This window comes from Gouania willdenowi, chromosome 12 (assembly GCF_900634775.1).
Source record: "Gouania willdenowi chromosome 12, fGouWil2.1, whole genome shotgun sequence".
Taxonomy (NCBI): domain Eukaryota; kingdom Metazoa; phylum Chordata; class Actinopteri; order Blenniiformes; family Gobiesocidae; genus Gouania; species Gouania willdenowi.
This window is the reverse complement of record NC_041055.1, coordinates 4,314,461-4,338,961: the sequence shown is the minus strand read 5'-3', so window position 1 is coordinate 4,338,961 and position 24,501 is coordinate 4,314,461. Positions and strand designations below refer to the sequence as shown.

At 37.6% G+C, this 24,501-nt stretch overlaps 1 protein-coding gene across 1 annotated transcript in view; it reads left to right on the top strand.

Annotated features, from left to right (window-relative positions):
- Positions 1-24,501, top strand: part of LOC114473668 (collagen alpha-1(I) chain) — a 155,955-nt gene that overhangs the window by 91,609 nt on the left and 39,845 nt on the right. The window contains exons 8-28 of the mRNA XM_028463432.1: positions 4,070-4,114; positions 4,405-4,524; positions 7,852-7,890; positions 7,980-8,033; positions 8,122-8,175; positions 9,180-9,287; positions 9,352-9,405; positions 9,661-9,714; positions 10,388-10,432; positions 10,581-10,634; positions 11,647-11,691; positions 12,791-12,844; positions 13,076-13,120; positions 13,217-13,270; positions 13,357-13,401; positions 15,418-15,471; positions 17,101-17,145; positions 17,232-17,285; positions 20,476-20,583; positions 23,067-23,120; positions 23,480-23,533. Coding sequence (XP_028319233.1) covers positions 4,070-4,114; positions 4,405-4,524; positions 7,852-7,890; positions 7,980-8,033; positions 8,122-8,175; positions 9,180-9,287; positions 9,352-9,405; positions 9,661-9,714; positions 10,388-10,432; positions 10,581-10,634; positions 11,647-11,691; positions 12,791-12,844; positions 13,076-13,120; positions 13,217-13,270; positions 13,357-13,401; positions 15,418-15,471; positions 17,101-17,145; positions 17,232-17,285; positions 20,476-20,583; positions 23,067-23,120; positions 23,480-23,533 — 1,239 coding nt within the window. The remainder of the gene's footprint in view (positions 1-4,069; positions 4,115-4,404; positions 4,525-7,851; positions 7,891-7,979; positions 8,034-8,121; positions 8,176-9,179; positions 9,288-9,351; positions 9,406-9,660; positions 9,715-10,387; positions 10,433-10,580; positions 10,635-11,646; positions 11,692-12,790; positions 12,845-13,075; positions 13,121-13,216; positions 13,271-13,356; positions 13,402-15,417; positions 15,472-17,100; positions 17,146-17,231; positions 17,286-20,475; positions 20,584-23,066; positions 23,121-23,479; positions 23,534-24,501) is intronic.

Genomic DNA, 24,501 nt, shown 5'->3' with positions numbered 1-24,501 from the left:
ATCGGCCCCTCCGAACACCACCAACACTCACTCACACACTACATTCATACTAGGCAATGTGGGTGAAGTGCCTTGCCCAAGGACATAATGACAGATATCACTGGGATGACTGCCACCCCACTGTGGCACCTGGAATTCTCAGTGATCTCCCATCCAACTACTAACCAGGCCCAGACCTGCTTAGCTTCAGAGATCTAACGAGATCGGGCAATGACAGGCTTGTATTGCTGGTATGGCTGCTAGAAAGTTGTGGTTCTGACAAAGATGACTCATGACTATTTGTATTAACTCAGTGTTTTTTCTTATGATTTTCACTGACTTTTAGAATGCTGCACACATGCATGACAGGAGGCGGCAACTGCTGTCTGCTTTCCCACACAAACCACAATCCCTAATAAAAGGAGAGTAAAAGTTTGCTTAACAACGAGAAGAGATTTTTTTTATTCCCGTAACTAAGATTTAAACTTGTGTAAACAATAACTGAGCAAGGTTTTTGTTAGACTGTAGAAATTCTTGTTAGAGAGGAAAATATTGGTGTCATCTGCATAGAGGTAAGTTAATATAATGCGTATTCTTGAAAGATTTTATTGACAATAAGTACAGATAGCATGAATAAATTCAAGCACCATTCTTTGAATTTCCGTTAAACAACACTGTTGTTATTGTGAACATGTGTCTTTAGTCTTTAAAGTGCAAAGCTTTATTTTTGATTGTGTTTTAACTTAGCACTATAATTTAAACTGAAAATCAAAGCTTTGCTTTTAAGACATGTGTTTGGTAAAAAGAGGCAACGTCCAATCCAGGTGGGCTGATACAAGATAAGGCAAGGCCGAGAGAAACAAAAGCAGATGTAACATCTGGAGTCACTGCTGCAAAATCCACAGGATTACTTAGCAGCATTAATGTGATTAGAGGCAGCTGTTGAAAACATGAGAAAAAACGTCCTGTTGGCTCCGAACGTACAAAACTCACATCTTATCGTATTCGTTTGGTCTTAGAAGAACTTCTAAGAATTGAGTTACATTTTTTAACCTGAGTACATATACTGTTTCTTTCCAAATGATTTACATTGAAATATTCAAGGATTATATGACGATTTAATGCATAAACAGATATTTTGAAATTTGTTCATACCAAACCCAAACAGTGGTCACCGTGACAAAACTGGAATTAAGATGTGGCAAAGTATTTATTCTCATCTATTCAATGTAATTGGATTCACCCTGTCTGGGTGGAGTTTGCATTTTTTCACCGTGCTTGTGTGGACTTTTTTGAATACTCCATTTTAAATTGATTGAATCGCAGATGATTTTTTTAGTAGTTATTGTTTTTTTAATTTTTTTTCCAACTGTTTTTGTGTCTGCATAACTTGTATAAAGATTGACAAATTAAATCCTTGTATGTATTCAAAAACCATAGATACGTTCAGAATTATTTTAGATATCTGAAAATCAGATGTTTATTTGTTGGTGAATGAGGCCTAAAGTAAATGTTCAGGTGTCTGGAAAAGATTCCAATCAGCAAACCATTGCTAAATCTTTGAAGCCAAATTACAACATGAATTACTGAGGAACAGTTCCAAGTTCTTCTCCTAAATATCACATTAATGAAGTTGAAAAACAGCAGATCAGTGCTGGTCTCCACTGGGCTTGACGGAGAATCGTGACCGAGTCCGAGACCAAGACAGAGTAAAAATACTTTGATGCTTTCAGGTTCTAGACAAGACCTAGACCTTCAAAATGTGATCTTAAGACCAGAACTGTGTTCAAAATGTCACACTCCATATGGCACACTACTGTACAAACTCAATGAGTATATACTGTCTACTAGGGATGTAACGATTCACTCAACTCCCGATACGATTCGATTCACGATACTGGGTTCACGATACGATTCTCTCACGATTTATTTTACAAAATGGGACTGTAGACAAATTTTTTTTTTGGGAAAAAAAATTAGAAAATACTGTACTATTTTCCTTTTATTTTTCATTGTCAAAAGAATTCCTTGATAAACTATTCAAAACAATGCAATTTAACTAAAAATAAATCTTGAATGAAATAAATAAAGGAATAATACAAATGAAAATGAAGCCTATTAATTTAAATTCTGGTTCTATAATAAACAATGCAAAACTGCATAATAGTTCTTTTTCTTTTAAAAGTGCAACTGAAAATGTATTTTGTGCCTTAACAATTGGACTTTAAAAAAAAAAAAAAAAAAAACCGATTCCACTGATTTACGTCATATTTGTTTGGACCAGCAGAGGGCGCTGGTAACACAGTGGTCGGTTGAGATGCAGATATCTTGCAGTGAAGAAGAGAAGCTATGCTAGCAGACAGAGCTAATAGAAAAACGTGACTTTTACAGATATTCAAGTAATATTACAGATATTCTTTCGGTGCTAAAGGGGTAATGAATCATTTATTAACATATTTAAGAGTAGAAGGCAGCCAGAAAGAAAGTATTAGCAGACTCCGCCCGCCGCCTACACTTGTGGATAGCGCCCTCTGCTGGTTAAAAAAAATTACTGCGATTCAATTTTCAGAAAATCGATATCAACCGTGATACCTATGAATCGATTTTTAACTGCCTTACGATTAATCGTTACATCCCTACTGTCTACTATATACTATAAATATGATTAGGATGATGACTGATGATGAGCATTCCCACTGAAGTATACTACCAAGTTTCCCAAGATGCATTTGGAACCTACAAAGACTAAAACCTGAATCACACTGAGGATAAATATCTGTTGATTCTCCATCTTTGAAAGTGAGAAAGTGACCAAGTGGAATATCAACATTTGTTTGTTTGATCCATAAAATTTCCGTAAACACATTTCATGCCAACATTCCGAAGATTTTTGGCACCTCGCCATTGTGCTTTTGACAAAACTTCTGGTTAACTTCAAAACAAGAGTCCTATTTACAAAAGCGTTGTAAACACTTCAGTGAAAAGTGGATGTTTGACTTATAGCTCGAAGCTGGTCCCAGGACCATTTTACATTCCTCTTGCAATGCATCATGAGGTGGTTGAGTATGACGAGTGTGCCGATGTGACCAAATGTCCCAATATAAGTATACATCTGGGTATTTCTTGCATACTCAATCTTTTCATAATATCTAATGTGAACGCACTACATACTAATTTTTACATCATACTTAGTATGAGTAGTATGTTAGTATGACATTTACAACACAGCCCAAGACTTGTCATGAGGGCAGCATTGTCCTTTTTAAGTGTCTCTCTTTTTGGATAGTCTTAAGGTGCACTCAGCTGTTCCATCCTCTGCCTATGCATTCAAAACTCCTCTATTGTCCCTACTGGCCCTCACTCTCACTCCCCTCAGCCCAGATTTACTCAGGCACTGTTGGCTCCGACACATTCGTGGTCCTACTGATATACGACGTACAGAGGAGTGGAGTTTCATGGAAAACTCCCGATACGATTCGATTCACGATACTGTGCTCACGATACGATTCTCTCACGATTTTTTTATTTACAAAATGGGACTGTAGACAAATTTTTTTTTTTGGGAAAAAAACTAGAAAATACTGTATTATTTTCCTTTTATTTTTCATTGTCAAAAGAATTCCTTGATAAACAATTCAAAACAATGCAATTTAACTAAAAATAAATCTTGAATTAAATAAATAAAGGTATAATACAAATGAAAATGAAGCCTATTAATTTAAATTCTGGTTCTATAATAAACAATGCAAAACTGCATAATAGTTCTTTTTCTTTTAAAAGTGCAACTGAAAATGTATTTTGTGCCTTAACAATTGGACTTTAAAAAAAAAAAAAAAACCGTCATTGCATTGATTTACATCATATTTGTTTTTGCTCCTTTGAAGTTGAAAAGGTTTCACTTTAAGTTTGGTATTAGAATTGAAAAGGTTGAACTGGGATAGATTTAAGGATAGTTGATGATCAGATAACTACTGCTTTATATCCTTGAACTCCAAAGAGGTTTAGAAATGTTTGCAGTCCTTTCATGTTCAGGGTTTCCGTTTAAACTCCGGCTGATGTTGAACCTTACGTAGAGTTTGTGTTTTTTCAGGGCTGTCCTGGTGAGCCTGGCCTTCGTGGGTTCAAAGGTGACAAGGTAACAGAAGCTTGTTTATGGTGTAAGAGTCCATTATGTACATATTTTAAAGCAGCCCACTCGACTCCCTAGGATTTAAGTCTTCTGTTGAGTTCACCTCTGAACAACTGGTTTTAAAACCTAATTTCACCTCAGACACAAGTTTACTGCTGTGAGCATTAAAGAGTCAGTGTAAGTTTATTGTATGTGCCAACACAACAGATTTATACAAGGCTTTGAAAGTTATGTAAGAAAGGACAAAAAGGTCCGTAACCCATATTTATGGTTTCCTCTCATTTATACTGCCTCAGGGTAAAACCGGCCCCGAGGGCAGGCTTGGAAACAAGGGTGAGATGGGAGCTCCAGGACCAGCGGGGTTACCCACCCTCTACCTGTGGAGGAACACCGTGGAGGAGTGGGCTGCTTTCCAGGTACGCCTCTGAACAAGGATTATTTGTCGAACACAGAGGTCAAGGCTCGTGAAAACCACCATAAACACTTTGTGGCGGTTTGTTGAATATATATTATCTTGTGTTTTCTTTCCAAAGTTTGAAGGTGGATGATTTGTCTTTCTTTTAGATCATGTTGAACATAGAGAAAAACAAGTCAGATGGAGTGATATTTGGCTGTGATCTACAAACACTCAGACCATATGTTTCTTAAAACTGTGATCTGATCCAAACGGCATAAAACATAACATACTTATGAGCAATTGAGAAAATTTGTGGTACATTTTCACAGGACTTTTGAGAATATAGAAAAATATCAGCTTTTCATGGGAGTGATTTATCACAATTAACCATAAATTGGGACTAACTTTTAAATAACTGACTAAAATATATTTTCCCAACTATATTAAGTATCCCTGTTAAGGGCCAACATTCAATTTTGAAAATGTACCATTGTTTCCTGTTAATTTCCATGCAAATTTTCCATCGTTTAAAATTCCCAGGATTTTGCATTCCTAATTGAAATGATATGCTTTGTAATTGTATTATTTTGCATGTATGATTCTACTGTTGTTTGGATTCAATAGTTATTTAAAATTTCTCACATTAATAATTCCCATGAAAAGCTGAGTATTTTATTTTTTGAAAACTTCCTCAGTTTTAAGTTCCTGTGGAAATGTAATGGAAATGTTCCACGTCTTTGCAACCCTCATTTCAAGTTAAAATACTAAAAACCTTTTAAGTACTTAATTTTACCTCCCTGCAGTACCTCCATGAAAGGAACGCTACGAAAACCACACACCTGATTACTGAATGAAAACAATTTACGAACATTTTTTTTGACTCAAATGTAAAATGTGAAATAAATATAGACTGACCTACCTTCAAAATAAAAGGGTTAGGGTTAAACTGGACAAAATACATTTCTCTTCTTTACATCTTCCCTTTGGTTTATCGTCTTGGTCCTCAGCAATTTGGCGCCCTAGGCAAGATTTTAGGTGGCGTCCACTTTGCATCGCACGTATACCACAGGTATCCGATTCCTCGCACAAGAACCTTAATATCCATGCCTTTCACCTTGTCCTTTATTTTTAGAAAAGAAGAAACTAATCAAAACAAATGCACACAAAATAACAAATAGAACATACATATATTTTTAAATATATGAAAAAGTGTAAACAAAATTTAAGAAACTGTAAACAAGTGATGTAAAATAGATGTTTAATATCATTATTTTTTAAGTTTTGCAATGTGGTGTAGTTTAAATAGTGTGGGTCTGTTTTATTCAGATCAACAACTACTACCCACTAGGAGTTGAACGACTACAGCATTTTAAAGGTCGACTCTATGTGCATACTAGTTGAGTCGACGTCGACTAGTCGATGACTTCACCAAGAGCGAGTGGCAGCCGAGTGCTGGTGTTGTACCAAAATCTGTGACCCGAAAAAATCTGATACTGACAGTTTCAACCCCTGGGACACGGGACATGCTATAGAAGCTAAGTAAACCCAGGAACACTGCTGCTTCGCCTACTGTGAGTCTACGTAACTGTTAAGCCCCAAGGCCTCCTCAGTGCCGGGCGTTTAGACTTTGTTTGGGTTGTTTTTACGGTAGCTTCGGCTTCCTTCACCGAAGCCGGTGTTGTGCCAAAATCTGTCACCCGAAAAAATCTGTGACCACTGCTGAGTGAAGAAGAGTGCTAGACCTCTTTGTAGCTATTCAGGAGCTATTTACTCCCCCTTAAACATGACGCTCCAGTGGGTGAAGTAAATGCAGACTGGCGAAGAATTGCAAACATGTTTAAGGGGGAGTAAATGTCCGCCGAAAATTTGCAGAGGTTGGAACTGTCGCCACCTCCGGTCGCAAATTTTGGCACAACAGCGATCTTTCCTCGCTAACGGAGTCTCCGTCCTGCGCTGCTGATGTTTTCCAGATCTGCTTAATACACAGATATGTTACCACTACAGCTAACGTTAGCATGTATATTAGCCGTAGTATCTGCCTACCAGCTGCAGTTTGAGCACAAACAAGGAAGGCGCGATCAACACTTGTTGTGCTGCCTTGCTGTGCAGGGGTCCTAGGACCCTCGTTTGCTGTGTTGCACCGCCATCTTGGGCAAAAGTCAGGTACTGCGACTAGTCGACGTCACGTAGACAGTCGCGAGACAACACTAAAGTTGACTAGTTGATTAGTCTGTTCAACACCAACTACTTTTAATACAAGAATACTATATCAAAAAAAGAAGACATATTTATTTTTTCTGTGTTCTCCCCCTGGATGGAAGCATTTAACACTGTTGTTAATGCAGCTTTGTCCTCATTTATTATCAGTTTTGTGTTGAAATTCCTGCTTTGATGGAACTGAATTTACTGCTTCTTAAACTTTGTAAATGTTATTTATGTGTTTTCACTGTTTGATTTTGGGATTTCATCATCTTTGTCTGAATGTTTCTCTTTTAATCATAAATGAAATGAGCTATACAAATAAATGTGTGCTGCCTTGGAGGAAAATGATTTGGTAATTTTCTAAATAATTGAATTAAAAGACATCTCTGTGTAGGACTTATATGTTTCAGTTAATCTCATGATTAATTAAAAAGCTTCTCATTAGGTTTCTTACCTGTGGTCTGTCAGACACTGACATTATTACTGAGAGTTCAAGAGAAATTCATTATTTTGTGTATTTGGAATTCTTTTTTTTTTTTTTTTTTGTACTTTAAAAACAAAGCGCTTTAAAATCCACCCTCACACTTTGACAGGCTGGGTTTAAGAGATGCCAAATTCAGATAACGAGGCTTTACTGTGACTCCTTTAATCCTGTTGAGCTCCCACATTAGCCTATTAGCCTATTAGCTTGCTCTTTGGGATCAGGCAGATCACTTTGCAAAAGTACTTTAAAAGCTGCACAAAATTATGTAAATCTTCAATGTTCTCTATGTACAGTCCCCTGTCTTTAAATAACTCCATTGTTTGTCTCCCTGTATATATACTGTATATATGCATACTAAACCTGGCGCCATACATTAAAATAAGCAGTGATTTCCAGACGATGTGCGTGCGAGTTGGAGTCCCGGCATCATCCATTAAATCTCTCTGTGGCGGCCCCAGCTGTGTGTTATATAACATGTATTATATATGTCAACATGATGGAGATGGTGAGCTGTGTTATTGAACAAAGATGGCAGGAACTGCTCTCCATGTTTGCATCCGCCTGAATGATGGTGATAATGTGAAGATTTGTTATCACAAGTCTGATTTATTTTTTCTCAGATGTATTTTATTTTGTAATTCCTGCATCTGTTTCCTGCAGCAAACCAACTTCTACCAGTTGCTTCGTGCTGGTTGGCCCGTGAGTATGCCGTGATGATTAAAACATCTTCAATGTTGGGATTTGATCCTCTGAACCCGAGGCTGTTTCTGTTGTGTCTGAGCTTGCAGATCAAAGAAGGCCCCACGGGACCACCTGGAGAGATGGGAAAGCCAGGGATACAGGTCTGGATTTATCTTCCCTTTACAAACACTGCTGCTAATTATGGAGATCAATACAAAGTATTCCACTGGTTTTCTTTTGTGTTTTTAGGGTCCAGCCGGAGAACCGGGGGAGCGAGGACATCCGGGGTTACCAGGAGAGATGGTAAGATTTGGTTTAGTCCAGTGGTTCTCAAACTGTGGCGCATGCCCACAAGAGCAGGTCAATGTCTTTTCTGCACATTTTTTCCACTTACAAGATATTTTCGGCAGTGACGTGCAGTCAGGGTAGGCAAGGTAGGCAGTGCCTACCCAAGGGTGAATTGATATTTTGATTATTTGTTTTATAATATAATTATAAATTATTATTTTTCCAGTTGTTGTTGGGAGATTATGGAGGCTATATTAAATAATTGTTTATGTTTCTTTAATGGTGTTTTACAATCTTGATTTTGTTAGATGGATAAATGCTTGTTTATGTGGATCTTGTTGGGTTTTTTTCTTTCTTATTCTGAATTTTATATTTTGATAAGCGCATTGAGATGACTGTTGTAAATTGTGCTATACAAAAAAAGTTGAATTGAATTAACACTTGCCAGCAGAAACATATGGAATTGTAATTGGTGTTGACATTGGTGGTCTCGATTTGGAACGCCCTGCCTACCCTACCCTAGTGCTCACGGCACGTCACTGGCTGTTATCATATGAGATGCTAACAGAAAGCTAACACTAGAGGAAGGTAAAGTTTGATGGGATTGTTTATTAAAGGCTCAATAATTGTGATTCATTTTAATTGAACTTAAGTAACTTAGAACATGATTGTAATTGACTTTCAGGGGAAAAATTATCATTTTGATATTAAATGTAATTGGAAAGTATGGTGGTCACTGCATTCATAATTGAGTTGTAATTGAACATAGATAATTGACGATGTAATTGTAATTGAAAAACTATTGAATCAACACATTTAAAGAACCATTTAAAGACGTAAAACAATATTCATGACTTGTTAGTAAATGGAAAAATAAGTGTATAGTTTTTAAATTCATAATATTTTATTCTATTATCTAAAAATGTAAATATTTTTATTATTGTTTTCCATCCACTAATTTAATTTCCTTGAATGATTTTTACCTAATTTTGGAAAACACGTCTTAATGGTGTGAACAGGGGGATCGAGGGCCGAGGGGCCCCCCAGGACGAGCCGGGTCACCAGGTAGAGACGGGGAGAACGGAGAGGACGGGCAGCCTGGAGCGCCCGGACTTCCTGGACCACCTGTAAGCACCGTGCACTGTCCGTGCACGTAAACATCCTACCTAACGTATTTTCATTTTCCACAAGGGCCTGTGGGGTTACAGAGGAGAGCGAGGGACCAAGGGAGAGAAAGGTGACGAGGTGAGGGAGTGAAAGACTCATTCTGAGTCGATACATTTTTTAACCATAAAGTTGTGTAGCTCCAGGGAGATTTGGACAGAGTTTCTATCCCAACAATGTGAAATCTGATCATATACAGCAAATGTTTGCGTTGAAGTAGGAAAACTATTTTCCAATTACAAATGGAAGTATAATTAAATGGAAAACATTGTTTTAATCAGTGCTGCAATAGTTGAAACATGACGAGGAAATCCTGTTTATTTTTTCCTGCTTTAGGGTCTTCTTGGTCTCATCGGTTCCAGAGGAGATGTTGGTGAACCTGGTGAAAAGGTATTTTATACTTCCTGTTGTCATGAGCTGTTGAACAATGTGAAGTGTTAAGGATTTCACATTGGAGCACTTTGCATGAAAAAGAACTCTGGCTGTAAAAGGGCAACATGCCCCTTGTTTTCTAAAGCTTAAATACAGAGCTAAGAGAAGGAGCAGAGGTCCAGTGTTCTCTCAGAACACTTTGAGTTACAATATGCTCAAAGGTTAGTATGGATCTTTGACCAAATGAAGCCAAAAAAACTTGCATACTGCAGCTTTAACATTTGTTAGAAAATGCTGCCAAACTCAGTGTGCAGGAACATAGTTACTCCTTCCTTCACAGAATGATTCTTCATTGAAGAGATACCACCCATGTGATGAATGCACTCAATAATAAAACTTTGTTAGTAATTTGTGTCAGAAAGGTTCCTTGGACGTATCCCTTTAATGAAGGACTCTGAAGTGAAGGAAGGGAGTGATTGTGTTGCAGGTTATAAAACAGTTGATCAAAGAAGTGTGATGTAAGTGTTGTTGATTAAAGACTCCAAAGCTTTGCCACATGTAGAACACGTCCACTGTTGCACAGCGACAACACGTCCATCAGAAAGTGATCAGGAGTCTGTGTTAATAATGTGTTTGTCTGCATGTTACTGTGTGTTCTGATGAGTTTCTGCTGTTTTGTGTTGCTGTGCAGGGCTCTACTGGTTTACCTGGTCCTCCTGGTCCTGTTGGACCTGCAGTAAGTGTCTCATGTCCTGCCTTTGCAGCATCTTTAATGTGTTCAACACACTCAAAGTATGGAAATAATATCAAAGATGTGATCTCACACTTTATCACATTTATTATTCTGCTGTTAGAGTTGAAGTAAAGTCTTCTTTTGTTTGTAGGGACCTCAAGGGATCCGTGGTGGAGTGGGGATTGAAGGGCCCTTTGGTCCTGATGTGAGTTACCTACATCACTGATTCTCATCCATGTCCTAGTTACTCAGTCTTTATCCTGTTAAGTTTCAATCTCAAGTTACATTTTTAGAGAAGAATAGTGGAATTGACAGTTTGTGCATTTTATTTTGAAAGTTCAAGTAAAAGAGGGGTATATTGAAATTTGGGTAGCAAAAAAAAAGAAATTTAAATATGTAAATATGTGAGGTTGTAGCCTATGACTAATTTCCATCTCTAGTCCCTTGGCAGGTTGAAAACATGAACATTTTCAAAACATTAGAGGGAAAAGAAAGAAAAAGAAAAAAAAAATATATATATATACAGTACATAATTATTATATGTAATATTATTTCCTCTAATGCATATAACTTATCATTTAATTGTTGATTTGCATTTTTTACTGCTGATTTTAATGTTATTGATTTTTAAATTGTTAAATGTTTTCTGTTGCGTTTTTTAATCATGTAAAGCATATTGAATTGCCTTGTGTATGAAATGCGGTATGAAAATATATTTGCCTTGCCTAATAACTATTAACAAATCTGTAAAATATAAATTTATATCTATAAATAAATAAATATGTATGTATGTTTAAAATAATATATAAACATTATTTATCATAATAATTATAAGTGTTATATCTTAATGTTGAGCTACTGCAACAAAATTTCCATTATAAACCCATAAATCCAATTTATTTTCTACTTATTTTTATGAGAAAATGTTGTTATCCTTGCCACGAGCTCCCCTGGTGGTATAAAGGTGGAACAGCACCTTACAACAGTGACGTCGTTAAATCAAAATTACATTCATTTTTCACTGAATCTAAATAAAACTCATCTGTTGTGGACATGTGTAACTGATCTAATTATGTTGGCTAATCTTGTCTTATCTGCTCGTTTTCATTCTGTTTTTTGTGTGCGTGTGCGCGCGTGTGTACGCTGTGATTTGATCAAATAATGAACTGATTGACTAGGTTCTTGGTGCTCTATCATTGGTATTGTTTTGTCTCCAGGGGGAGAATGGACTGGACGGCCCCCAAGGACCTCCAGGGCCACAGGTAAACAACACAAACATATAGTGAACATTCCTGCACTCAGGCTCACAGGGGTCAGCTGGTGCCGAGCTCATGCTCTCATTGGCCCAGAGAGTTCAGTTAGTGCAATGTGGGAACACGTCGGCCGACACCCCAATACGATCACACAAATACCCTACAGACATGGGCAACTGGCCCTCAGTCTAATTTTGTGCGGCCCCCAAAGTAAATGTACAAAATAACTCCAAAAACACAAAATTACACAAGACAGACTAAATGATAGAAAAAAGGCAGCAAATACATACAAAATGACAATAAAAACAATAATTACAGTAAAAACACATGGATGAAAAAGGCACAATGGCACAAATAAAAATATGCAAAATGACACTGACTCACAGAAAAATACATAAAAATGCAACAAAAACCTGTAAAATGACAGATAATATACACAAAAATGACACTAGAAACCTGCAAAATGACAGAAAAATACTCTAAAAAGGGCAACTAAAACCAACAGTTACAACATAAATACATAAGATTGACACTAAAAAGACAAAACATAACAGAAAAAGACTCAATGACAACAAATACTCAAAAAACCTAAAAGGCCCCAAAAAAAAAATCATAAGAAGGTTCAAGGTTTTTTATTGTCAGTCAAAAATTGAATGTGTTCCTTGGGGCCAGCAGCATACAAGAAAATAAATATTAACTGAAATATAGTGCTATATAAACATAATACAACAAAAGGTCAACAAAAATACACAAAAATGAGAGAAAAATATACAAAATGACCACAAAAATACTCAAAACAGCAAAAATAGGCAACAAAAAAACTGGTCCAAAACACAAACTATTTATTTCATGTGTTAATGCTCAGAATGGTCATTATTCTAAATGCTGACATGATGTTGATAATAACTCTGAAAAAAATCACATTTGTGGCTCTTACTATGATAAAAGTTGTTCATCTCTGCCCTTGAACAAAAGCTAAGAATCCAAAAACATCTCATCAATTAACCAAACAAAGGACGACGTGACAGATATGTTAAAAGTCTGAAGTGGGATTTGATTTGTAACTAACTGTCAATAAAAGACTGTGTGTGCGTGTGTCTGTCCACAGGGTGCACCAGGTTCAACAGGACAAGTCGGAGCTCAGGGAGTTAACGGCTCACGGGTACGATCACAGTCACAATGTAACATTCAGGACTTTGAATGAGGTTTAAAATCACTAGTGATTATATTGTGTATGTGTGTTAGTCCCAGTGAATGTAACACAAAGCTACACAATAAACACACAAAGTATTTACATGATTGGTAGGAGAGCAGCTGACACATAGGAAGGTGCTGATTGGACGTCAGCGGGCTGTGAGGGGGGGGTCACCACATTATTTATTGTTTCTTTCAGGGCGACTCCGGTCCTGCAGGCGGTGTCGGCCCCAGAGGCCCCCAGGTAGGCCCCGTGTTTGCTGACACACACACCACACAGTTGTCTGGGAATGTTTAGACATTTGTGTTTGAATGTGTGTCACGTCTCCCCGCTAACAAGGGCCCCCCAGGCTCAGAGGGACAGATGGGACCTCCAGGACTCCGAGGACCACAGGTGAGTGAAGTGCAGGGCCACGCTGGGGGCCACGCTGGGGGCTCTTCTCCCTTTGCTCACAGTCTGATCTGTGTGTGTGTGTACAGGGTCGTTCAGGACTGACGGGGGCTCCAGGACCTAAAGGAGAACCTGTAAGTCACCTCTGAAAGAAAGTAATGCACAGATTTAGAAACTTTAGGAGGTTGGTTCAGTTACTGACTCTATTTAGGTTCTGATTTAAACTCAGCAGCTCAATGAGGCTTTGGAGATCACTCAGGTTCTATCTGAGCTGCTTTATTGAAATGAACCAAATATTACAATCTCTTAAAATTAATTTGGCAGCAAGAGAACGACATAGAAATATGATAAAATACATTTCATGATCTGATGAACCAACAGTGGAAACTTACTGCTATTTATCAGGCAACACACTTACTTTAACCATCTTTTTGAACTGATCTACGAATGAATTAAGGTAGGAAACACACCGTCATGGAAAGGAGAACGGTCTAAAGACGTAGACATATATAGCATAGATCGCTGACCAGTGCTGCTAAACACACTGAGAGATCTGCAGAAGTGAATGAGGTTAATCGATCCTAAAAGGGAAGAATGTCACACAATGGCTGTGTTTGAAATGTGTTTGAAATTCTACCGTGAAAATTAGTATGTAGTGCGTTCACATTAGATAGTATGAAAAGTAGAGTACGCAAGAAATACCTGGATGTATGCTACAGTATATGGGGACATTTTTGAAGTATGCATGGTAGGCACACTAGTCATACTCAATCGTCCCATGATGCATTGCGAGCGGAACGTAAAATCATCCTGGGACGGGTGTCACGGTCTATGTTTACCTCCTTACTGGGATTATAACCGTAACCCTGACATTATCCAATAAACAAATAAAACACGTGTCCGTTCACCTTGAAAACAAAAATTAATTAAAAAAATGTAGCAAAAATTCATTTTTCGGTAGCACGCATGCGCATATACAGTCTCAGTACGATGTGAACTCAGTACATGACACCGATTTCAAGCTAAAAGTCAATCATCTCCCTTTCAAAATAAAAGTATCTGTTCTTGTTTTCCATTAGTTTTTGAACACTTTTGAAATAGGGCTCTTGTTTTGAAGTTAACCAGAAATTTTGTATAAAAATCTCTAAAATATCAGCATGAATGGTTTTTCCGTGAGTTTTATGGATGAAATGAGCACATGTTGATGTTCTACTTGGTCACTTTCTCACTTCATATGTTTTCAGAACTTTCAAAGTAAAGGTGGAGAATCAACAGAGATATTTAGCCTCAGTGTGATTCAGATTTCTGTTGTTGTAGTTTCCAAATGCATCTTGGGAAACTTGAAAGTATACTTAAGTGGGAACGCTCATCATCCTAATCAGTATATAGTAGACAGTGTATACTCATTGAATTTGTAGTGTGTAGTATGGAGTATGCCATTTTGAACACAGCCAATGTGTAGCTGTCTGTTTAATATTTCAAAATAAAATGTTCTAAATTAAATAACAAAAACTTCTCTATACTTTATTTAACCAGGCAAAAAATAAAATAAAAAGATTCAAATGTATGTAATTAAAATCTGCTTTAATTTAATTGTATGGGGGAAAGTTTAAAAAAATAAATACATAAATGCCTTTATTATCTCAGTGGGAACACTTTGTATTTGTCAATCATTCAGATAAATCTTTTAATGAACTGCTCGTGTTGTACGTCACTTTAGATAAAGGCGTCTGCTCGATTAATATCTAATTGTAATGTAAGATGCGGACAGTATCTAAGCAATAAGTGACACATATCAGTCCCTGCCGGATTTTCTCTTTTAGATTTCATTGATTTTGTGACCAATCTTTATTTCATTTGTGGAAATTATGTGAAATATAACAATTTGAGATTTGAAATGGCTGCAGTCGTGATAAAAATCATGGGGAAATTACCATCTTACAAACATTGTGGAGTTTCATTGAATTGTTAATTTAGAAGATAAGAAAAGAGATATTTACAACTGAATTATTTGGTCATTAAAAAAATTAATTAATGTCCTGTGGGCCAAATTGGATAGTCTAAAGAACCAGAGCCGGGCCTTAAGTTTGACACATGTGGTTTAGATGCTTATTTCACTCATTGTGCGGCTCCTTTGTTCTCTCCACCAGGGGCCTCTGGGGCCCATGGGTGGCCGGGGGGACCCCGGCTTTGAAGGTCCCATGGTGAGTGCCCTTTTCATGTTTAAACCCTTTTTTCTAGAAGTGTGTGTTGATCAGACTCACAGCTCCATCTGCTGGATGGAGTGTGTTAATGCATCAGGAATCCTCATTATCAGTAATTGCTAGAGGTGTGTATTGCCTGGCATCTGGCGATACGATTCATATTCCGATACATCGGTCACGATACGATACGATATGTCCTGATATTAAAGTATAAGGTGATCACGGTAGTCCCTCGCTATATCACGGTTCCTTTCGCGGCCTCTGTGTTTTGCGGATTGTTTTTACAGTTCAATTTTGCATGCATTTTTTACAGCGTATATGTTCTATTGTGTTCTGTGTCTTGATTGGCTAATGCTTGGTTCACCCACCAGCGACACATCCAACTGGGTGAGTTTCACTGCCTGCTGAAGCGAGGAGCTATGCTCCTTTTTCTCCTCTCATAAACATAAACCACCAGTGAAAAAAGCCGATGTGATTAGCGGCTAATGCTATGCTAGCTCAGTGCTACAAAGAGAACTTTTACCTGCTACTACCACCTCCTCACTGATTCTCCTCCACGCCAAATCCCTCCTAGTCCGGTCCCGGTTATAAAGGCCGTGTCATACAGCTCCAGGTGGTCACACACAGCTTCTACTCCATGGTTGAATGGATGAACAGACCAGTGTCCGTGTTGACGACCTGACGTCATCGTCAACAAAGACTCTGAATGCGTTCGGCATCAATGTCTGATCACTAACAGTGTGACTCTGAAGTGCTGTATGTTTGAAAACAGGTTTGCGTTTCAAAATTATTAGAATTATATTCTGCATCTTATAATCGTATGCGTTCACATTGATTAGAACTGTGTTTTATGATCTTCCAGGGTCCACGGCTAAGGTAGAAAAACACCTTGTGTAACACCTTTTATTACGCCGACTTGGAATAACAATGTTACTACAAAGGTATGAACTTGGAGTGTTTAAACAAGAGAGAAATGTTAATTCCTGTGAGGTGAGTTTTACAGCCTTAAAACATGTATAATAATTGTAAAAATAAAGCTGAATACTTCACGGATTTCGCCTATTGCGGGTTATTTTTAGAACGTAACCCCCGCGTTAAACGAGGGACTACTGTATTGTGATTTTTTTTAAATATGAGTTAAGAAACAACTAATCTGTAAATGTGTACACCTTCATGAGAACATTATGTATGAAATATATTTTATTGACATATTTTACACTCAAAACATTGGCTTTAACATGCCATGTGCCAACAACCTAAAATAAAAAAATAACATACAATCTGCCTGTGGCTTTTAAACCATCTTTGATGTTAGTGCAACTGAACTGATAAATAAATAAATGCATTCAGTTAGTGCTTTCTTTTTAGATTTTATTGAAAAAACACAAGCTGGTCAACATGTCCAGGTTTCAGCACTTCTTTTTTTAGTTATTATGTCTCCTGCAGTGGAAAAGACTTTCCTGGTTAAATAAAGGTAAAAAATTGGTATTGATGCATTTTGAATCGATCCGAGAATCGTGCGATGTTGTATCGCCAAATGAATTTTTTTCAGCACCTCTAGTGATAACGAACATTGATTCTATTTGTGATCATCTTTAATCTCCTTTAATGTTCTTTGTCTTTTCCCAGGGTGCAGTGGGAGGCCCGGGTCACACTGGTTTCACTGGAATGCCGGTTAGTGCTGTGCAGACATTTATTTATATGTTTATATATTTACACCCCAGTTAGCTACAGTGTGTGTGAGACTGTGGTGTTTACAGGGTTACAGAGGACCTGATGGAGATAAGGGGGACCAGGGGCCCAAAGGAGACCCAGTAAGACTATGCAGCTCACACACAACCAATGACACACTGTACATCCTTTCTTATTATTTTTCACATGCAGATAATTCAGTATTTGAATATAGATAATTATGAGAATTTAATTTAAAAACCCAGTTGCGTAATTCCAACTGGTTTGAGGGCATTAAAGTCATCTGATGGTTCCCATGGTAACATAGACTTCCCTGTTTTAAGGCGTCCTCCGTAGATATAGAAGACAGATAGGACACGTTCAGTATTGTGCCATTGCTCGGGATAGTCAGAAACAATAGACAGGCTGAAGACCTGAATACCTTCTACTGCAGGTTTTCACACCATCTTTAGCAGATGGAAATTAGCCGTTGGCTACAATCTGGCATATTTACATTTTTTTTGAATGTTCATTAATATGTATTGTCCCTACTTAAATAAAGAAATAAAAAATTAAACACCCACCCCCCAGCTCATTAGCATCAGCCCATCACCTGGACTCTGCCCTTCCTGCTCCCCCCACTTCCCCCCCTACCTCACCCTCTGACCCCCCACCTGCCCTGAAGATCATTGAAAGAGATGTGTGCCAGCTTTTCAAAAAACAAAAGATCAAAAAGGCTCCAGGACCAGACGGAGTGTCTCCCTCCTGCCTGAAAGCCTGTGCTGAGCAGCTGGCCCCCATCTTCACACGGCTCTTCAACACATCACTGGAGCTGTGTGAAGTACCTTCCTGCTTCAAAAGCTCCAGCATCATCCCAGTCCCTAAGAAACCTGCCATCACAGGACTCAATGACTATCGACCCATTGCTCTGACGTCCGTAGTTATGAAGTTCTTTGAGAGGCTGGTATTGAGCCACCTGAAGGACATCACAGGACCCCTGCTGGACCCCCTGCAGTTTGCCTATCGGGCAGGTCGGTCGAGGATGCAGTCAACATGGGACTGAACTACAACCTGCATCACCTCGACTCCCCAGGGACCTACGCTAGTTTCCTGTTTGTGGATTTCAGCTCTGCGTTCGACACCATCATCCCGGACATCCTTCACCAGAATCTCACCCAGCTCACAGTGCCGGCCTCCACCTGTCAGTGGATCACCAACTTCCTGTCTGACAGGAAGCAGCAAGTAAGGCTGGGAAGCATCACATCCAGCACCCGCTCACTCAGCACTGGTGCCCCTCAGGGGTGTGTTCTCTCCCCTTTTCTATTCTCCCTCTACACCAATGATTGCACCTCTGGGGACCCCTCTGTGAAACTCCTGAAGTTTGCAGATGACACCACCGTCATCGGTCTGATCAGGGATGGGGACGAAGGAGGTGGAACAGCTGGCTCTCTGGTGCAGTCAGAAACATCTGGAACTGAACCCGCTCAAGACTGTGGAGATGACAGTGGACTTCAGGAGAAATCCTCCCCCCCCCCCCCCCCCCCCCCCCCCCCCCCCCTTACCATTCTGAATAGCAAAGTGGCTACCGTGGACTCTTTCAGGTTTCTGGGATCCACAATCTCAGTTCAACCTGCCCCAGGAGCTGCTGATAATGTTCTACACCTCCATCATTCAGTCTGTTCTGTGCACCTCCATCACTGTCTGGTTTGGATCTACAACCAAACTAGACAAACACAGGCTACAAAGGATAATCAGGACTGGAGAAAAGATCATTGGTGTTGATCTGCCCTCCATCCAAGACTTATACCTGTCCAGGGTCAGGAAACGGGCAGGTAGCATCACTGCAGACCCCTCACACCCTGCACACAATCTGTTTAAACTCCTCCCCTCCGGCAGACGCTACAGATCACTGTACGCCAAAACTACCCGCCATAAAAACCGTTTCTTCCCCCAGGCTGTCACTCTGATCAATGCTAAACAGTCATAGAGTGTCAGACCTGGTTCTGTGAAATAACCCTGGAACTAAACATAACAACCCTGGATCAACCTGTCACTGAGAATGTTCATGTACATAATATTTAATTTAAATGCTCACCTGCACTACTCATCAATGCACTATTATCTTATTATTATTATTATTATTATTATTATTATTATTATTATTATTATTGTTATTATTATTATTATCTTATCTTGTTATTTTATTTAGTTTTGCACATAGTCTAACTACTGTTTATATTTATGTTTATATATGTATATATATATCTTTTTTTTCTAGTTGATTATTATTTAATGTTTACACTATCAGAGAGAGCACAGTTCACCAAGACAAATTTCTTGTGTGTATAACATACATTACTTGGTCAATAAAGTTGATTCTGATTCTGAAAACAGAAGCCATCTTACCTGGGGCTAACGGCACACAGCAGCTATAGCTTCTGTCCATGGAAATAATAAGAATAACCATCAAATTCATCACATTTAATAACACTTTTTGTGAAATTTAACAATTTTTAAGACTTACAACTTGGCAATAAATTAGAGTGTTATTTTAAATTTTATTATTTTTATTTTTACTTTTTCATTTGCTTTTTATCATCTGCAAACCGAGCTAGATCTCAGCTCGTAAACATTGTGAGTTTGTAAAAATTGAATTGTAGAATGTTAGATTAGATTAGATTTTTTACATTAGAGTTTGACTTAGGCTTTAAAAATAAAAGCATAAAAACAAACAGTAAAAAGGTATTAAAAAACCCACTCATTTAAAAGTGATAAAATGCCAGTGTAATTATTATTGCCACAGGATTAGTGTTAGTTTTACTTTGAAGGTGGTAGTGTTTTCTACTATCAAGCAAAGGTCACTGATAATGGGATTATTCACCCACTGATGTGGAACTTGAGCTGGAATAAAATCTGTGTGAGAGATTACTATTGGATTAACTGATATGAGAATCTGTTGGGATGAAATCACTTCACAACTGTCTTGATTCAAAGACAAGGCAAATATATTTGTATAGTGCATTTCATACACGAGGCAATTCAATGTGCTTTACATGATTAAGAAGTGCAACAGAAAATCAATAAGAACATTATAATCAGCAGTTAAAACAAAGTAGTTTTACTAAATCTTAAGTGAATACCAGATACTACAACACACCTTCTTATGGTCCATGTCAAAATGTAATACTTGGTACAGAATGCTGTAGAAGAGTTTTTTTTGTGGATTTGCTGAAAAACAGCTGAATTAGTGTTCTTTTACTTTGAAAGAGCAACTATTTGGCTAAAATCTCATACCTGCTGATTTTCTGATGTCGTCTTGTTTTTTTTTTTCAGGGCGTTCCGGGGGCAGCAGGCATCAGGGGTCCTCAGGGGGAGAGAGGCTCCCTGGGCTTCCAAGGGTTCCCAGGAGTGAAGGGCCAACTGGGGTTCAGAGGCTCAGAGGTACAGCACAGTCCATAAATCATCATAGTTATGAGTGGATAGAGCTGCCCCTGCTCTGAGTGATAAGATGATGGCCCTGTCCCAATACTCGCACTGCACCCTACGCCCCTCTATGAAGTGTGCACTTGTTAGACGTGCACGAAGGGTTCGAGTGCTCAGGTTACAACTGAGCAAAAATAGCAGAATTGGGACAATGACGTTTATTGTCATCGATTTGCGCCGCTGCGTCATATCTGCCCAGGTTTCTGCTCCACTACTTTACAAGCACATCTCTCTGAACATGATTACATTTAGTTTTATGATTAGAATTTGTTTGTTATGCAGTTCGAATGAGAAATTTTAATATTGTTAGGATTAGGGTTAGCTCGATTTCAATTCAGCTTTATTTGTATTGCGCAATTTACAACAAAGTCATCTCAATGCGCTTATCAAAATATAAAACTCATAAGAAAGAAAAAACCCAACAAGATCCACATGAACAAGCATTTAGCGACAGTGGGAAGAAACAACTCCCTTTTAACAGGAAGAAATCTCTGTTAGAACCAGGTTCAGAGGTGGCAGCCATCTGCGTCAACTGGTTGGGGTTTGTGGACAGAAGGACCAACAGAACAGGATAGAAAGATAGAACATCAGTGTCCCAGACTAGTTGAGCTGTGAACCACAGATCAGGAACTGCCATCATCAGCTTCACGACACCTGAAACAGAGCAGAGAGAGAAGAACGAGGAGAAGACACTGACTGCAGAAAAACATGATACACTATTATCAGGTCAGCCTGTCTTGGCCTTGGGCCTCGCTCCCAGTGGCCTAGTCAGCATTTATTATCAAGATGACAAATCTCTTCCTGTTTATTGGTAAGCTAACAGCGACTCCAAAGTCTGTAAATGTGACCGTTCACAGACGAGCCCATGTCCGCTTTAGTGGTTATGTTATGTTTCAGTCTGGATTTCAAGAGTAAAATATAAATTAAATAGGGATGCATATTTTGTTCAGTTTCTTTGTAGGATTAAATGGTAATCATACTGAACAATTATCAATAAAGAAGTGGTTCACAATTTATCTCATTTTACATATAATATTATAGAGTTTCTACAGGTAGTAGGAAGTCAGATTTAAGGTTTTAATGCCACAAATAAAGATACATTTGCGTGTTTCATTTAAAATTTGTAAACATTCCATCAAGCAGATTATTGAGGAAAACTTCAGTATTCAAAAGAAAATTGTACACAACAGGAAACTTTGTAGCAAAAAAAGTGTACAATTTCAGCCAAAAACTGCAGCTTAAACGTCATAAAAAGATAATCCATGCACTCATCATTTGCAAAAATAGAAAAAGCCTTTATTACAGGGTCAGAATATTTAAAAGTACACCAAATAAAATTGACGGTCATTTCTTCAGACCCTGTGAGGGAAAAAAGTAGTTAATATGAGTTGATCCACAAACGTTAAAAAGAAATTGTATATTGGTTATTAGTAATTTAGTTGAGGTAGCTGTATAATTTTAATTTTAAATGTAGAGTGGGTAACTATGTGGTATTTGGTAAGTTTTATGTTTTTATAGTTTAGTTTTCATACATCCTGTTTGTTGTACAAGTGTAAAGTTGAAATTGGATGTTTTATGAATGATTGCACAAAAAAGTTTTGAAATTGTTTGCATAGAATGTCTGTAAATACCGGTGCTTAAATCATTATAATGCTTCATCAGCTATTTATGCTTCTTTCCCAGTAACACAGCAAACCTTGATTGTATTTATACATATACAGCATAAGAAAAGTTCAAATATTTAAATACTTTACACTTAAAAGCACATTTTTTCAGCACAAGACCTGCAGACAGATAAACAAAACACATATCAGTGACGTCGGTGCAAAACCTCAACCGCGAAGAATTATGGGTAATATCCTTCACCGAAGTCCGCTTGGATGCAGGCTTCGAAGTGTGGATCAAGAGCGCAACCTCATTTTTTTAACACAAATTCCTCGCGACCCCATAGACTTTTATTCCTCTAAAATTGTTATTTTTTTAATCATATTTGTTATAATACAAATACAGATTAGTAAGGATTAGTGCACAAAGTGAAAATACGTGCCAGCTCAGATATTTTTATACTACATTTTATTTGAACTACATTTATATTTGAGAAAGAGAAAGCATAGAATACAGTTGATTGTGTGGTGTTTTAATTTGCCTCGTCCTGCACTCCATATCTATTTCTGTGATATTACGTATTGTTTTTTTCAGTTGTGCAAAATAGATAAATACAAACAAATAATTAATACAAATGAAATTCTCAATTAGTAATTTATTTTATCATTACTAGATGTTTCAGGCGACCCCTGGTCTAATCGTTCAGATACTAGTCACAAGATAACATGTTTGATTTGTGTGTAATTTCATTATTCATTTTTTCCTATAAATAAATAAATAAATACATATTAACGATGATATAATGTCTTTTTTTCTCTTCCTGTTTCTTTGTTCAGGGCCCAAACGGTGATTCTGGTCCTCAGGGAAAGCAGGGCAGCCCTGGGTTAAAGGTCAGTGTTGATCTAAACTGTTAAATACATGAATAACTTAATGTATTTAACAATGTTTGACCAAAGAACATTAAACATGAACATAACATACAGTAAGTTATAAAAAGCAAGCAAAGACATGAATCCATGAAACTTCTCACATTCATCTACACAAATATCATCATTGTTATTAAATTAAATCAATGTTTAATTATTCATGAAGTCATTCTGGTAAATCTGAGAAGCAGAAGCTGCTTTGTTTTTAAATAAAGGTGTTGTGACTCCATTTTCATTTTTCGATGACCGTTGTGTTTTATCAGTGTTTATATTACATGTATGATTGTATGTTTTCTTTTACTAATGTTTTAACTTTTCTAAAGGGAAACAAAGGCCCTGACGGTCGAACCGGTAAACCAGGACTCAGAGGGACTAAGGTGGGCCCCTCATGACACCACATTCACCTTCTTCACCTGTGTCCCCCACATGTTAGGGTTAGCTTAGCACATACCTGTCATGTTTTGGATTTGAAAATAAGGGAAATTTTCTGGCGCCTGCTCTGAGACGTCCCACCCCCCCAACCGAGCTCCAGTATCCTTTATATTCTGAGATAAGTGTACAATAAATCTAAAATAGCCACTTATCAACCACTTACTAAATACAATTATGTGATTAGAATCTGGTAGGTCGACCTGTATTAACATTGAAATGCTGTGAACATTTCTACTAGGGCTGGACGATATGGACCAAAACTCTTATCTCAATATATTTTCTCAAAATGGTGAAATATGATATAAATCTAGATAATTCTGGGTTAAATTTGCTGAATCAAAATGCCACACAGACACATTTATTAACAAACAGCTGATCAATATGTGCCACTTCTGGCTTTTTCTCCTGTAAGGGACAGCATGTGTGAGTAAATTCTATAGTGTATAGTTTTCTATATCCCCAAAACAGAAAACTCAATATACAGTATCTTGAATCTCGATATATTGCCCAGCTCTAATTCATAAATTATAAAACAGCCTAAATAAATACATAAATGTGTATATGAAGCACATGTGTTTATTTAATATACTTACAGTTTATATACAAGTCAACACGTTGCATATTTATTATTAATTTAACATTGCTTGTCTTTAAGTTAGACATTAACATTTTATTTTCATTACATATTTTCTTATAATTTCTCATGCTCACTCATGTGGTTCTCTGGTATTCACTAATGACTTATTAGACATATTTATTACAGACTTTACATTCTTTAACACTTTTTAAAGCAGTGTATATTTGTGGAGCTTGTGATTGGCTGATTTTTCATGGTGACTTACGTCATTCCGTCCACTGTGGGAGACGTTAAAATCTGTTATTAATCTAACAGAACGTGTAACTGTGTCACATC